Here is a 14342-nt window from a genome sequence, read left to right as displayed (position 1 = left end):
ATTGCTTGAGAAGTTTGGTTTAAAGAATTGTAAGGTTGTGGGAACACCACTAGCAATCAATGAAAAATTGTCTAAGTCTGATGGCAATGAGGATGCTGATGAAGTCTATATAGGAAGATTGTTCGTAGTCTATCATATCTAACAACTACTAGACCAGATTTGATGTATGCATCTTGTTTGCTAGCAAGATTTATGCATAAACCTACCAGAAAACACATGGGGATAGCTAAAAGAGTTCTAAGATATGTGCAGGGAACACTGGATTTTGGGATTAAGTATGTGAAGGGTAAAGCAGCTATGTCGATAGGTTATTGTGACAATGATTGGGCAAGGAGTGAAGATGATATGAAGAGTACCTCAGGCTATGAATTCAGTTTTGGTTCAAGGATGTTCTATTGGGCTTCTATCAAGCAATGCAGTGTGGCTTTATCCACTGCAGAAGCTGAATATGTGAGTGTTGCATAAGCCATAGCACAAGCAATCTGGTTAAGGTTTGTGCTAGCTGATTTTGGAGAGGAACAAATGGAAGCTACACCTTTGCTATGTGACAATACATCTGCTATAGTAATGTCTAAGAATCCAGTTTTTCACCAGATTGAAACCATGAATACTTCCAATTGTTAAAACCAAATCTGCCTTGAGTTGTTCCTCAATTCTCTTGACCGAGCTCCGATTTAGAACCTTTACAGTGACAAGGACTCCATTACCAAATATCCCTTTATAAACTGCACCAAAACCTCCCGAACCTAACAAGTTGATAAAATTATCTGTTGCAGTCTGCAGTTGTCGAGCACTAGACCTGATGGCAACCATTTCCATATCATTTAGGAAGTCGTGAAATTCCAGACTAACGGACCTTCTACTTTTCTTTCTTCTTTTCTTGTATACTACAACAAAGATGGTGACCTCCACAGTTAGTACCAACTATGTTCTTCATCAATTAGTACCAACTTCCTCAGATTCTAGAAGATAAATTGCATGATAGGAGTCTCAGGAAGCACACGAATTGTCTGAACGTCTTATGACGACTGTCACACACCAAGATGGATGTTGTAAAATCACTCTTAGTTAACGAGCCATGATTGTTCAACCTAAGGTTGATATACAGCAATAACAAAGCATTATCCCACTAAGTAAGGCCGACTGTAGGAATCCTAAAATGTCAGTGTGCTCGTTAAAGTTGATATCTGAAGAGAAAAAGAAATAACAAGTAATGCAATTGAAAAACTACCCTTATCAATTAATCTAATGATATTCCTCTTTCAGATGTTGGAATGGGTCCCAAGTTCTCGGAAAGTGACCCTACTGATTTAGTTGATTAAAGCTCGATGTCCCAGGACTGACCCAATTATAATGTGACCGAAATTCAGCAGTGAATCAACGATGAGGGACAACAAATACATGCCGAAAAAGCATCTCTTACAATCATAAGCCACAAATTACGGCTGTCATGAAAAATACAAATACACCAATAAGCCAAAAGTACAGAACCCACACGTACGACAACAACAAATACAATCAGCTGGCAGTTTAAAGGAGTACATGAACAAAACTTTGGTTGAAAACTATAGACTTGGATGGCTTATAAACTGTTAGACAACCAAATTCAGCTGTTGCAGCAGGCGGAGAATTGAATTAACCAGAAACCCAGAAGTTGGTTGGATTCTACAGATTCAGATGCACTTCTTCTACTCCATACATATGCATATAATTATAGTATACACAAAAGATTTCTGCATGAGGCTCTCTCTTGCAATTAATTCTGCAAACCAATGTAAATTCAGTGGAAAAGCTAAAAAAAGTTTCTGAAACCTGACATAAAGTGGTATTTAAACATCATCTTATCTTTACCTGTCCAGAAACCATGTTACACACTCTGCATTTTGCTAGATATCTCTTTTGGTTTTGCACCGTCCATTTCCTGTAATCAGGTAAAAGCATCAAGTTATTGGTTACAGATAACAGCAACGGTTAGACAGTAATAAAGGCAAGTTAAAGTAGTACCAAAGCTCATTTGTAATCAAGTAAGCTAAATGTTATCATTACACTCAAGTTAGCAAAACAATATCCAAAAATGTAAAACACGCACAGAATCCTCGGAGATACGTGAATGGTTTGGCTTAGACATGCTTATTTCCAAACAAGTTAAGGGTTAAAGGGGTTATGGTTGGTAAGCTAGTCTCCCTTACATTGACGAGCCGCGTTCAAGGGGTTATACGGAGGCTAGGGATTCAATCATGAAGAAGTATCTGTTATGGTTCCCATCTCACTTCATAGGTAAATAATGGCAATACAAGATGGGAGCATATACCCATAGTTAACGGGGTCAGGTATGTGAAAACCAAATGTGGGGTTATTGTGCGATGAACCACGGTCTGATGTATTTTGTACTAGACGCCAAGAATGGTGCTCAGGGCTTATATCAGAATAAGTTGAGAAAAAGATGCAGAGATGAGATGGCAATAATAATAAATAATAATTTTTTTTTTTTTTTTTTGAGAAGAAACGATGATACTTTATTAAAATAAAAACAAGAATTACAAAATAGTGGATAAATTAATAATAATAATACTAATGTAACACAAGTTTATAAGCACGGTCTAAAGGACCAGCTGCTGTAAGGCTGAATATCTTATTCCACACAAGTTTATCCTTATAGGGTACACAACTCAATACTTGTTTTACTTCTCAAACATGTTCTTATAATTAACCCTACTTAAATTTTACATCACAAAACAAATGGTGACGCGGGGGTTGTTCTTGTAAAATATATTACAATTAAGTATCAAGTTTACCTTAACACACCGGAAGTATGAGGAAGTAATACTACATTACAATGGATCTTTGATTTTTCAATATCATAAATTTGAATCATTTATTGGACAAGGTTAGGTTTAAGTTGTGTACTCGGCCATTCTGCTTGAGAACTATTTTAACATCAGACCAAGTGTTTAGATACCAATTTTATGTCCTTTCTTTCAACATTTTACCAATATTCCTTCACCCTTGCACTACGATATGATATCAAATATAGTGACTATTGCTGAAGTTTGATCCATATTTCAAAAGGAGTTGTAAGTTGGAGTAGGTCAACACACATACCGTAAACTTTAAAGAGACCTCGATCTCTCTTTCTGTTACCTGTTATAAAGTAACTTTCTAACTGAAAACAAAAAAGGGGTTTTAAAAAACAAAATAAGAGCATTCACTGGCCAGAGGATTAAAAACCCTTGACTTTCATAATACTGGTCTTAGGAAGACATTTGTATATACAAAACAAACTTCGCACAAGAACTTAATCAATACAAATTACAAATGCATTAGTACTGATTGTATGACGGCGCATGATGAGACACTGACAAGGAAACTAAACCAATGATTTTATTCGATTGCTTATATCTGTATCAATCAACATCTGCGCACTTGAATTTATCCAATGCTTTATCAAGACATCAAGCTTAAGCTACTAAACATTACAACATAAAAATGCAACAAAAGCAAACAAGTAATATGCATGCAAGCATTCAAATGCTTACCATCCCCTTGCTCTGGTAATAATCATCTAGTGCCCATTGATATTTTGACTGATTTAACCCAAACCAACGCGCCAAATGGTCATCCAAACTTGAATGAGCTGCAACATAACCAAAGAGGCATCCTTAGTAGTGGTTCACTTGCAATGAAAATATCAACAAGTGTAGGACTGGTGAAACTATAAAATGCAAATCCAGATTGCCGAGTATTCGCTTTCAAGTTTCTGCAAACCAAAACCTTAATGGCCCCTTTGGTGGCCTAAGATAGGATTGGGCCTCCAGATAGGATTGGACTGACATGGACTTGTAACCCATGTATAAGGATAGGTTCGATAACCCACTCTATTGTGAATTCATAACTCATCATGTCCTGTCCAATCTATCTCACATGTTGGCACAACAAACAACGGACTGAACTCAAGTTCATTTTAATTGATCACAACCTATCTCATTCATCCCATCAAACGAGGAAAGCACAAAAACCATAACACCGTGTAATCTACTATCTATTCTCTCCGAAAACCAAGCAGGGGTTACAAAATCACCAATCAACTCTGCTTACATTCCATCAAGCATAAAAAAATAAATTGAAAAAAAATATATATATTAAAACATCAAATCTAATGGTAATTTAGGAAGGTGTAGCCAAACAAGATTTTAAAGGATTTTAAAAATAATAGATTTGATAGGATTTAAGAGGATTAAAGATTCTTACAAAATTCATATGGATTTTTAAAGAATTTGAATGGATTGTGATGGATTGTGGTGGAAGGATTTGAAATCCTAGAGGGTGAGGTTGGATTCTTTTTAGTCTTGGTTATATATATTTTTGACTCTCAAATTCCACAAAATCCACAATTTATTGAAATCCTCCAAAATCTTAATTTTTTTAAAACACTTGGATTTGGATGGATTTTAAAATCATTTAAAATCTTTTAATTGATTACATCTAGATTTTAAAGGATTCTAAAATCCTTTAATTGACTACATCTAAATTTAAATGGATTTCAAAATCTTTTAAAATCTTTTAATTGACTACACTATAATTTTAAAGTCTTCTCAAATCCTATTTGACTACAACCCCCTTAATCTTCCTAACAAATAAAAATTATTTATACCATTTACTCAACAATTCACAACAAAATTTCATCTGGGCTTTCTTTCATTCCATTAATTTCATGTCAAAATCATAAGTAAACAAAAACATGCATTTACCCTTCTGCACTTTGGTGACCGCATTCTTAAAAATACCCAACACCGACCCATCGGCCGAGGAATCCGATGATACGGCAATGGGCTTCACCAATTGCTGAGGCGGCGGCTGGACCGGAGGCGGGGCCACCTTTTTGGGGGACTCAAAGACCGGCGCGGCCACCTTCCGGGGAGATTCAAAGACCGGTTCAGGCGGCTTAGGGGTGGAGGGCGGAGTCATGAACACAGTGTAGGGACCAATCTTGCCGATCATTGGAGGGGGAGTCGAGTCCCTGTTGATGGCCATCTGGGTTGTGTTTGGTTTGGAGGAAAATGGGAGAGAAAGTGAGGGATCTTTGTGGGTTTTGGGTGAGAAGGGGAGTGGACTTGCTTTAAGTGAGAGGGAGAGTGAAACTTGTGAGTAGGTGGATAGAAGGAGTCCTGTCGACTGCACGCAAACCCAACTGGTCAGATCTCTGTCTTTGTGAGTTTGTTTATTTATTTATTTATAATAATAGTAATTTTTCTAGTTGCTAGTAGTACTGTTGGAGGAATAATGAGACCATATTCTTCTAATTAGAATGTTTATTTACAATCTTAGGTTTTTATTTTTTATTTTTTATCTTTTGTCATAAGGTAAATTTTATTACCAACACACAACATACGCACACAATTGAATGCCCAAATTTACAGAAACCACATAACTAACCTCCAAAACACCATAAAAAAAAGAGCCCAACTCAAAAGTTGAGCCCAAAATAGAAAAATACACACAGAAACCTAAATGACGTAAACCTTTTCCGTCGTAGAAGCACATTTCGCCGACCACAAACCAGGCCCCCTACAAACGCCGAAAGATCAATCCCAGCCATGCCCATAAAACGAAACTAGAAACAAATTGCATCGTCCACAAACAACCACCCCACAGATCGAGTCTATGGCCACTAAGAGAAGGAAGTGAGTGGGAAAGAAGCTCCCACAGGCAACAGTTGCCTGTGCCGAAACCGACACACAAACGAAAAGTGGTGGTGTGACCACCCGAGTTGAAGCTCTACACATCTTCCTTGAAATCTGTGAAACATGGTAGTACGAAAAGGTTACAGATCCAAACAATTGCAGAATGAAGATCGAACGAAGCCAAACGGAAGAGAAAGAAAATGGGTTGAGTAGATGCATGAAGGTGGAAAGATTATAGGGAGGATAAGAAAGGAGAGATCGAAAAAGGAGACTTTTCGATATGGGGCAAAGGCCGGTTAAATCAGAAGCGCAAGGGGGTGGATGACAGAGGAAAAGCAAGTCGGAAAAACAAAGAACAGTAGACAAGAAAAAGAACAAGAAAAAAGGTTGCCATCAACCCTGGCCACTACTAGCCCTAGTGGCTGATCGATTCACCGGAATTGGAAGCACAAATTCACAGAAAGTGAGAAGACCTCTCACATAGAGAGAAAAAAAATTATATGCCTAGGGTTTATGCAAAATTGCTTAGAGACAATTTTTGGGCTACATTTCACCGAGGGACAACAATTTTTCCAAATACCAAAACTATTCCTAAGAAAGCTTCCAAAAGCTTCTGGACAATGGTTATTGGTTAAGATGTTCCAAGAATGGTCCAATTTTTCCAACTCAACACCCAACAAAAGAAAAAGTAAATTCTACCGCAACAGTTTCTTTTTTGCAAAAACAATACTACCACTACTAAAAGTGGCATTTGTGGATAATTTTAAGTCTTTTTCACTATAGCATTTTTGTCTTGAAGACAAACTCAATTAGGCTGGCAATTTCGGCTTAACACAATAACTAATCGGATCGTTATCAAGTTACATGATAAGAACCCGTTAATAACGAGTGCTTAACAGGTTTACACAAGGGTGACACGAGAATAACCCGTTTCGACATGTTACGAAAAAAGTTATTTTGATGATTTTAATTTTTTTTAAACTACTAAAAAAACTTACTAAGAAATATTGACACACCCAACCCGGATTATCCAGTAGGACTCCGAATCGAGTTGTGTTGGTCGACACCTGGAAGGTGACGAAGCCATAAAGTGTGGTGTTGTGGAAAATGTGAATAAATTTAAACCTAAAAGTGCCTAACCAAAAGAGTGCGCTGGTGAGCGGGATTGAACCCATTTCACACGTGACATCAGAGCATAAGAACAGTACAGCAAACAGGGTGAGGGTTATACCATTGAAGATAACCATCTATTGAGATTTGCCAGAGTCCTCGTTTATACGTAGGCACAACTACTAAACGTGGAGGGGCGAAAAATAGAAGGGTGAGTGGGCACAAAAATAAAGGTTTATAAAATCCAATTATTTTCCAAACATACTAACCCCTCAATGTAAAACATGTATAGTTTCCAGAAAAACATACCACGTATAGGTATGAAATCAAACACATGTCAACAATAAATCCAGAAGTATGCCACATCACAATAACTCAACAACAATATAAATATAAGCATGTTCTCAACAATCTATACTAGCATGCAAGTCGGAGTCGCCTAATGCGATATGTACGACTACACCTATTGCTCATCAATCTATACTAGCACACGAGTCGGAGTCGCCTAATGCAAATTGTACGACAGGATTAGGTGTAATAATAATATACGCCCTAGTCCTGTCGTACAAGTCGTACAGTCGCATTAGGCGACTCTGACTTGCGTGCTAGTATAGATTGTTGAGCACATGCTTATATTTATATTGCTGTTGGGTTATTGTGTTGTGGCATACTTCTGGATTTACTGTTGGCATGCGTTTGATTTCATACTTATACGTAGTATGTTTTTCGGGAAACTATACATGTTTTACAGTGAGGGGTTAGTATGTTTGGAAAATAACTGGATTTTATAAACCTTTATTTTTGTGCCCACTCACCCTTCTGTTTTTCGCCCCTCCTGGTTTAGTAGTCATGCCTACGTATAAACGACGACTCTGGCAAATCTCTGTACATGGTTATCTTCAATGGTATAACCCTCACCCTATTTGTTGTACAGTTCTTATGCTTTGACGTCACGTGTGAAATGGGTTCAATCCCGCTCACCAGTGCACTCTTTTGGTTAGGCCCTTTTAGGTTTAAATTTATTCACATTTTCTACTACACCACACTTTATGGCTTTGTCACCTTCCAGGTGTCTCCCAAAACAACTTGATTCGGAGTCCTAGTGGACAATCCAGATCGGGGGAGTGTGTCAAATACAATAGCCATAGTGTATATGTATATATTGTATATTAAATATGTATTTTCGTATTTTTATTCTATATAAATTTTAAAAATTTAATTTTTATTTATTTATTTTTATAGTATGCTATAGGCTAATAGGAGCATATTTATGCGACTTAGTTAACTTGTTTTCTTGCATTTATGTTGTTAGTTCCTTGTTATTTTAGTATTTTAAGCAATTTTCGTGTGTTTGTAGGTCCTAATGGCAAAGTTGGCAAGAAAGTGCATTTTGGTGCATTTTGGTGCATTTTAGTGCATTTTTGGGCTGGAATGGATAGCTTGCATATAGAGCAAGGTGGATGGACGAATTTGAAGTCAAAAGAGGCTAGGAACATGCTACAAATTTGGAGAAACAAGTTCAAGACAAAGAAGATAAGGAAAGAACAGGAAACATGGAACATTATCCAAATAACCTTGTCTTATCCTTACCTTATCAAGCCTTATCTTATCCTATCTTAACCTAATCTTTTCCCACCTTAATTCCAGCTGAAAAGAGGACTTAATTTCAGATTAATTCACCTAAATATCAGGTTCTAGAAGCTCTATCCTTTTCCTACATTGGTGCCGCACCCCTTAGCCCTTGTTCTTCTAGAAACCTGCCATGATACCCTTTCTAGAAGCCTTAGTCCTGATCTTAAATGTATGCCGCACCCTCTCCCTATTGTCTTTGGTCTTTGCCGTGTAACCCTAACCTTTTCCCCTTAGGATTGTGCAATCTTTTTCCCTTCAGATTTTGGTGCACCCTAGTCCTTTTCCCACCTGATTTCTACCAAACCCTAGACCTAATTCTAAGGGTTTTCAGCCGTGCATCATATATATATTTAAGTGTGTGTCGCAGAAAAGGGGGAGAACCACAGAGAGATATATTTTAGAGAAAAGGGAGAGAGTGTTGCAGGTTTCTTGGAAAATTCTTGGAGATTTGTGCGTGCTTGCAAGGAAGGAAGGAAGGAACTTTGTGCCATGGCTTGCAAATCCAAGGAGGGTTCGAAATCTGCCATTGGAATTGCCAGGACGTTCTTGGTTCTCTCTATCCTTAGATTTGTTTCAATGTTTGTTTTAATTTGGTTTTATGTTTTCAAAGACATGAGGAACTAATTTCTTTATAGTTGGAGGTGAATTCGAAGCCATGATTATATGTTTTATATGAATTGATTACGTCCAGTTATTGTTTCTTGAGTCTTGAATGTGATTTGCTTATCTGAGTTATCAAAACTTGTTTATGTATGTTGATTGAGGGTCGACACTTAATTTGCATGCATGAATTTGATGCTAGAGTATAAGGGAGTTTCACCTAATCGTTATGAACTTATATTCACAAGTAGTGGAAGTCACTAGTCATGATTGTGTTAAGTAAATTCTTGGCATGAGTATCATACTTTTCATAGTTACGAATGCCTCGTCAACGCTTATGGTTTTCAAAGAACTTAATGACCTTTGATATGTCTCTCTATCATGCTTTTCATAGTTAGGGAACTTGATAAGGATAATTTGGTTGCGATGCGTATTCCATCCAATTCAATGAGTTAAGGAAAATCTGATGGTTAATTTGTGCTATCACGGTTAACTTGGGGTGTTGTCATTCATAGTCTAAAGGAATAATAACTAGAAATTGGTTTGTATGCATATGTCATGTGTGGAGAAGGACCATCTAACTAGCCTTTCACCCTTTTCAATTCACCAAATTCGTTTTTATAAAGTGTTTTATGCAAAGTTTCTGTTTTAAGTTTTAAATTCGTCAAAAACAATCCCCCTTCCATTGAGTCTTGTTATTTGAGTCAAAATCTGTCTTCTTTTAGTCTCTTGAGTCAAGTTAAGTCTTATGTTCGTAAAAATCACCTGTTAGGTCTAGAATTGAGTTTTTTTTATTGTTTCTTGTTGTTTTGACTGTTTTGAGTCAATTTTGAGTCTATAGAGTCTAATTTAGTGTTTTTTAAGTCTTATTTGTGTTGATTAGCATCCCTAGTTAATCCCCGGTCTAGAACGATCCCTACTTACATATATACTACAATTGTTAACATTAGGGTTTAATTTGTGTGTCAAGTTAATTTTCACATCATAGGCAAAGAGTGAGACTAAAAAATTATAAAACACATTAAATATAAAAATATCAAGTAATTTAAAAATATCAAACACATTAAAAAATTATAATAATTAATTTACAAGTGCAAAAAATGTGAAAAAATATGCAAATACTCATGATCGCATACCCTACGCTTTGAGGATTGGTACGTCATCGTTTGAATTTATAAAATCACAAAAACTATCATGAATAGTATTTTTAAGGGAGTTCAAAATAAATAAAATTTGGTATTTTGCATATCCTTGAATATTTGGTATTTTGTAATACTTGAAAGATAAATGTTTTTTTCTATGTTTTGAAGTAATATTTATGTGACAATGTGGTATGCATATACTAATTTAGTATTATGTTTTTCATTTTCATTATTTATTGATTTAAAACATATTTTCTTTAATAGGTAACGGATCGGGTCATATTACCTGATAATATTAATGGATCGATTTCGTTTCGGGTCATATCGACACGAGCCGTTAAGATATCGGGTATACCATGAAAACAACATGAATACAGAAAACACGAGTCGAATACTAGATCTAAACTCAATTGTATATAAAGATTATTGTAGTCAGTTCTAAAGAGAACAAGAAATTAAGAAGCCCTCTGCTCTCTTGTATTGTTCACTTTGTGAATATCGCTCTCGTAAACACTTTCTATGTAAACTCTTCTATATCAGTAAAAGTTCAAGTGTACATATTCAAGAAAGTCTTCAATGTGACAGCCCGTCCCGAACTTTTCGTACCGTAGGGGTGAAATGACGGTTTTGCCCCTAATGGATAATTGTTGTTTGTGTGGTTGTTTTGGGTTATTGGTTGGTTTCATCCCAGCCACACATCCATCATCATCCTCATTCTCCTCTCCTGTTCACCCTATCTGTCCCGAGACCCCCTCTCTCTCTCTCCCATTCCTATCTTCTTGTACGGACAACACCACAAACCCTTGAAATCGTCACGGATCGAGGAAACAAATTACACAGTTGTGCTGGTGAGGTCTTTAGGAGTTCAACCATACCCATTTCAGGTAAGGATACCTTCGTTTTCACGTCGAACTCGGGATCCCCGATTTTGGTCACTGTTCATGCACACATTAATTCTTGTGTTTTTGGGAATTTCAAGCTTGTAGGAAGCTTGGTGAGGTCCTTAGGAGGCTCGGGGTGGTTCGTTTGAAGGTTTTGGACGTCGGGATCGTGAGTTGCAGGTTTGACTGGAGTTGGTGGTGTTTTCCAGCGAGATTCCGTTGGTTTTAGTGCTTGAAAGTGGTATGGATTTGTTCCTCTTGTTGTAAGCTTCATTTTGGTACTAATTTTATGAAATTTGGTTGAAAAACGAGTGAGATACGAAGTTTTGAAATTTTCCCGATTTTCCAACGCTGGCGACGGCGCCGAAGTTTGGCCGGAGAAGATGACAGTTTGGACCGAATATTCCTAACGGCGTTGACGGCATCAGTTAGATTTAACGGAATATTCCTGACGCCGTTAACTGACGCCGTCAGTGTGCCAGGCACATGCCTGCACGTGGGCGGTGCGTGTGGCCGTGCCTTGGCCTGCACGTGGGGGCGCGTGCGGTGTTGAAAAATTATTTTAAAAATATGGGGATGTTCGTGAGGTTGAGTAATCACGTTGGTGTATTCATACACCCCATTTGAGCATTGTATGAGAAGTTATTTCGTAATGTTGGTTATGTGCTTTAAAAGTAACGTTTTTATATTTGTTTCGCATATAGGTGAGACCTATCCTGAGGACGAGCGCGGTCACTCGAGGCAAGGGGGTTACGACCCTTCTACTTACCAGTGAGTGGGCTTTTGGTTTTCCGTATATACCTATATACTTATGTTTTTCCCAGAAAGTGAAATGAAACTTTTATACGTTTATATGCCATGCATATTGTTTGCCCATTTAATTATGCATTATTAGTTGCATATATATATATATATATGTGTGTGTGTGTTGGTGCTACGGATGCATAGGTAAGTGTCAGGTAAGTTATGGTTTATGTTTATGTTCAATAGTGATTTGAGATGCATAAAGAGCTCATAACCTGCACCACCGGTGTTAGTGCTCCCGCCCAGAGTTAGGCACAGTCCTTCACGTGATGTTCACCTCCTGCACCACACGCTTATCTTGGATCTAAGTTAGGTGCACAGTCCTGTCGTACAAACCACTTTAGGTGGTTCCGACTCGTAGGTGACCTGCGATTATTCGCCCAGTCTTCACGTGATCGTAGCACTTGAGCGTACTTATTATACACCCAGTCCTATCGTACAGACCACTTTAGGTGGTTCCAACTCGTGTGCAAGTGTAGTTAGTAAGTTAGAGATTTGAGCTCTAGATTCAGCCGTACAAGTCACATTAGGTGACTCCAACTGACAGATTACATGACATTGTTTGGCATTACCTGAGTACTTGCATTTTATCTCGAGGCATTTGGCATGGCATATTTATGAGCATGGTTATTACGTATATGTATATTCTATTTTCTGGGAAGTATACAGGTTTTACGGCGAGGGGTTAGAACTTGTTTATGAAATGATTTTTGAAAAGCTTTGTTTTTGCCCACTCACGCTTTCTGTTTTGCGCCCCTCCAAGTTCTAGTTTGGCTAGCACTCTTGGTGGCTCCCCAGAGGATTTCCCGGCTTGTCTGACAGATTATCACCAGCGTAGGACCACCTTTGGGTGAGTTTATTTAGTGTTGTTTCTCCCGGACTGCACTAGGTCTTCCATGCTCTGAAATTTGTTTTTACACTTACGCTTGCACATGTATGTTATTTACTCTGTGTATAGCTAGGTTTGTTTTTATTCGTACTTTTATTATTATTTATTAGCTTCCGCACTGTGCACTTGGTTACGTCACTTCCAAATGATGGTCAGTATGCCCTGATCTCGGTCAGGGTGTGTCATTCAAGCTTAAGTAAGCGCTCTCTCTTTTCTTTTTGTGTGTTTGAGCACTCTTTTATAGTTAAATGTTTGTTATACAAATGTTTAACATTAATCAGAGTACCTCTGAGTTCTTAATATATCTGAGTTTAGCCCTTGCATGTGACAAATAACACATATAAAAAATAAGGTAATTTAGCCAAAGATCAATAAAAACTTGACTATTTAACCATATATCAGTGACATATTTTTGTTGTGGACTTAATCAATGATATATTTTTATTAATTAGGTATAGGTCAATGATAAATGCTACATGGGCTTTAAGGAATTATCAATAGTTAGAATTTTACCTTTCTCTCCTTCTCTCTCATTTTTAAAAAAAAAAAAATTGTGATTACATGCTGTCCAACCTTTTTCCTCCACCCCACAACCAACTGACAACCTCAACTGTGAAATATGCAGTCAAACCGTCCATGTGCGCTCCTTCTTCCCCCGCAAGGACACCATGTTGATCTCTCTCAGCCTTCTCCCACTCCCAATCCAGCAACTTGTTCTTAGTAGAACTATTCGACGATGCCACACTACTACCACCCGCAGGAGAAAAAAGACCCGAAATCAGACCCAAAAAGCTCTAATTTCAATACACATGCCTCTTTGCCGCCATCTTTCACCGGCAAAGTCTTCTCGTTGAGCCCAAAATGGGTAAAGCCGTGATGAGGATCTGCGGGGATGAATTTAGGGTTGAATTTTATGGGTTTTGATGTTTTCTTCTTTTGGGTTTGAAATCTTTTTGCGTTTCTATCTCCTTTTTTTCTATGATATGAAATTTATAGTTTTTTTTTAAGAAAATTTTTATGGGTCAAGAGAGACTCAATGAAATGTGGAATGATGACGGGAAAAAGAAGAAAATCAAGAAATGGACACTACAATGCAACTTCTATATAGAAATGTAAAAACAAAACAGGAAACGGACATTGCATTGCAGTGTTTGAATCAAAATGCAAAAAAGAATAAATCAAACTGTTAAAATAAAAAAAATAAAAAAAAAACAAAAAAAACAGAACCAAGAAACGAACACTGCATTGCAGGCTCTAAATCAAAATGTAAAAAAGAAAAAACAGAACCAAGTAACAGACACTGCATTGTAGTTTCTGAATCAAAATGTTAAAAAAGAAAAACAAAACTAGGAAACGGACACTACATTTCAGTGTCTAAATCTCAACATAAAAATAAATAATCGCTCAAAGAATGAAGCATAGAAGGTGTGTGAATGATAGAAAAGGGAACCAGGAAATGGACACTGCAATGCAGCGTCTAAATCCAAGTATAAAAAATAGAATCAGGAAACAGACACTACGTTGCAGTGTCTGATCCATATTGACCTATTCCAAAATATGAAAAATATGAGAAAGGGGGTGTCAGTTGAAGTAGGTGCCAGCT

At 37.3% G+C, this 14342-nt stretch overlaps 1 protein-coding gene across 2 annotated transcripts; it reads right to left on the bottom strand.

The window, feature by feature from the left end:
* Positions 1-1373: 1373 nt before the first annotated feature.
* On the bottom strand, positions 1374-5203 carry LOC125480847. Of its 2 annotated transcripts, XM_048592055.1 has the most exons (5): positions 4749-5203; positions 3537-3634; positions 3103-3163; positions 1852-1921; positions 1374-1762 (listed from the first exon to the last, which is right to left on the bottom strand). In XM_048592055.1, exons 1-4 carry the CDS (start codon positions 5029-5031, stop codon positions 1887-1889), a joined length of 477 nt encoding a protein of 158 aa, XP_048448012.1. In that variant the 5' UTR covers positions 5032-5203; the 3' UTR covers positions 1374-1762; positions 1852-1886. The 2 variants fall into 2 exon arrangements, with proteins under 2 accessions (XP_048448012.1, XP_048448013.1); XM_048592056.1 differs by lacking the exon at positions 3103-3163 and having other exon boundaries at positions 4749-5200.
* Between the last annotated feature and the right edge of the window lie 9139 nt (positions 5204-14342).

Source organism: the organism of the source record quoted next, unplaced genomic scaffold, assembly GCF_019419815.1.
Source record: "Pyrus x bretschneideri cultivar Hongxiangsu unplaced genomic scaffold, Pyrus_bretschneideri_v1 Contig36, whole genome shotgun sequence".
Taxonomy (NCBI): domain Eukaryota; kingdom Viridiplantae; phylum Streptophyta; class Magnoliopsida; order Rosales; family Rosaceae; genus Pyrus; species Pyrus x bretschneideri.
This window is presented reverse-complemented; position numbering and strand designations above follow the sequence as displayed.

Coding starts and splice junctions, on each gene's coding strand:
- LOC125480847 (XM_048592055.1), bottom strand. CDS start 5,031: ATGGCCATCAACAGGGACTCGACTCCCCCTCCAATGATCGGCAAGATT. Junction 3,635..4,748: donor GGTCACCAAAGTGCAGAAGG/GTAAATGCATGT, acceptor GTTATGTTGCAG/CTCATTCAAGTTTGGATGAC. Junction 3,164..3,536: donor ATTACCAGAGCAAGGGGATG/GTAAGCATTTGA, acceptor TTTTGTTTTCAG/TTAGAAAGTTACTTTATAAC.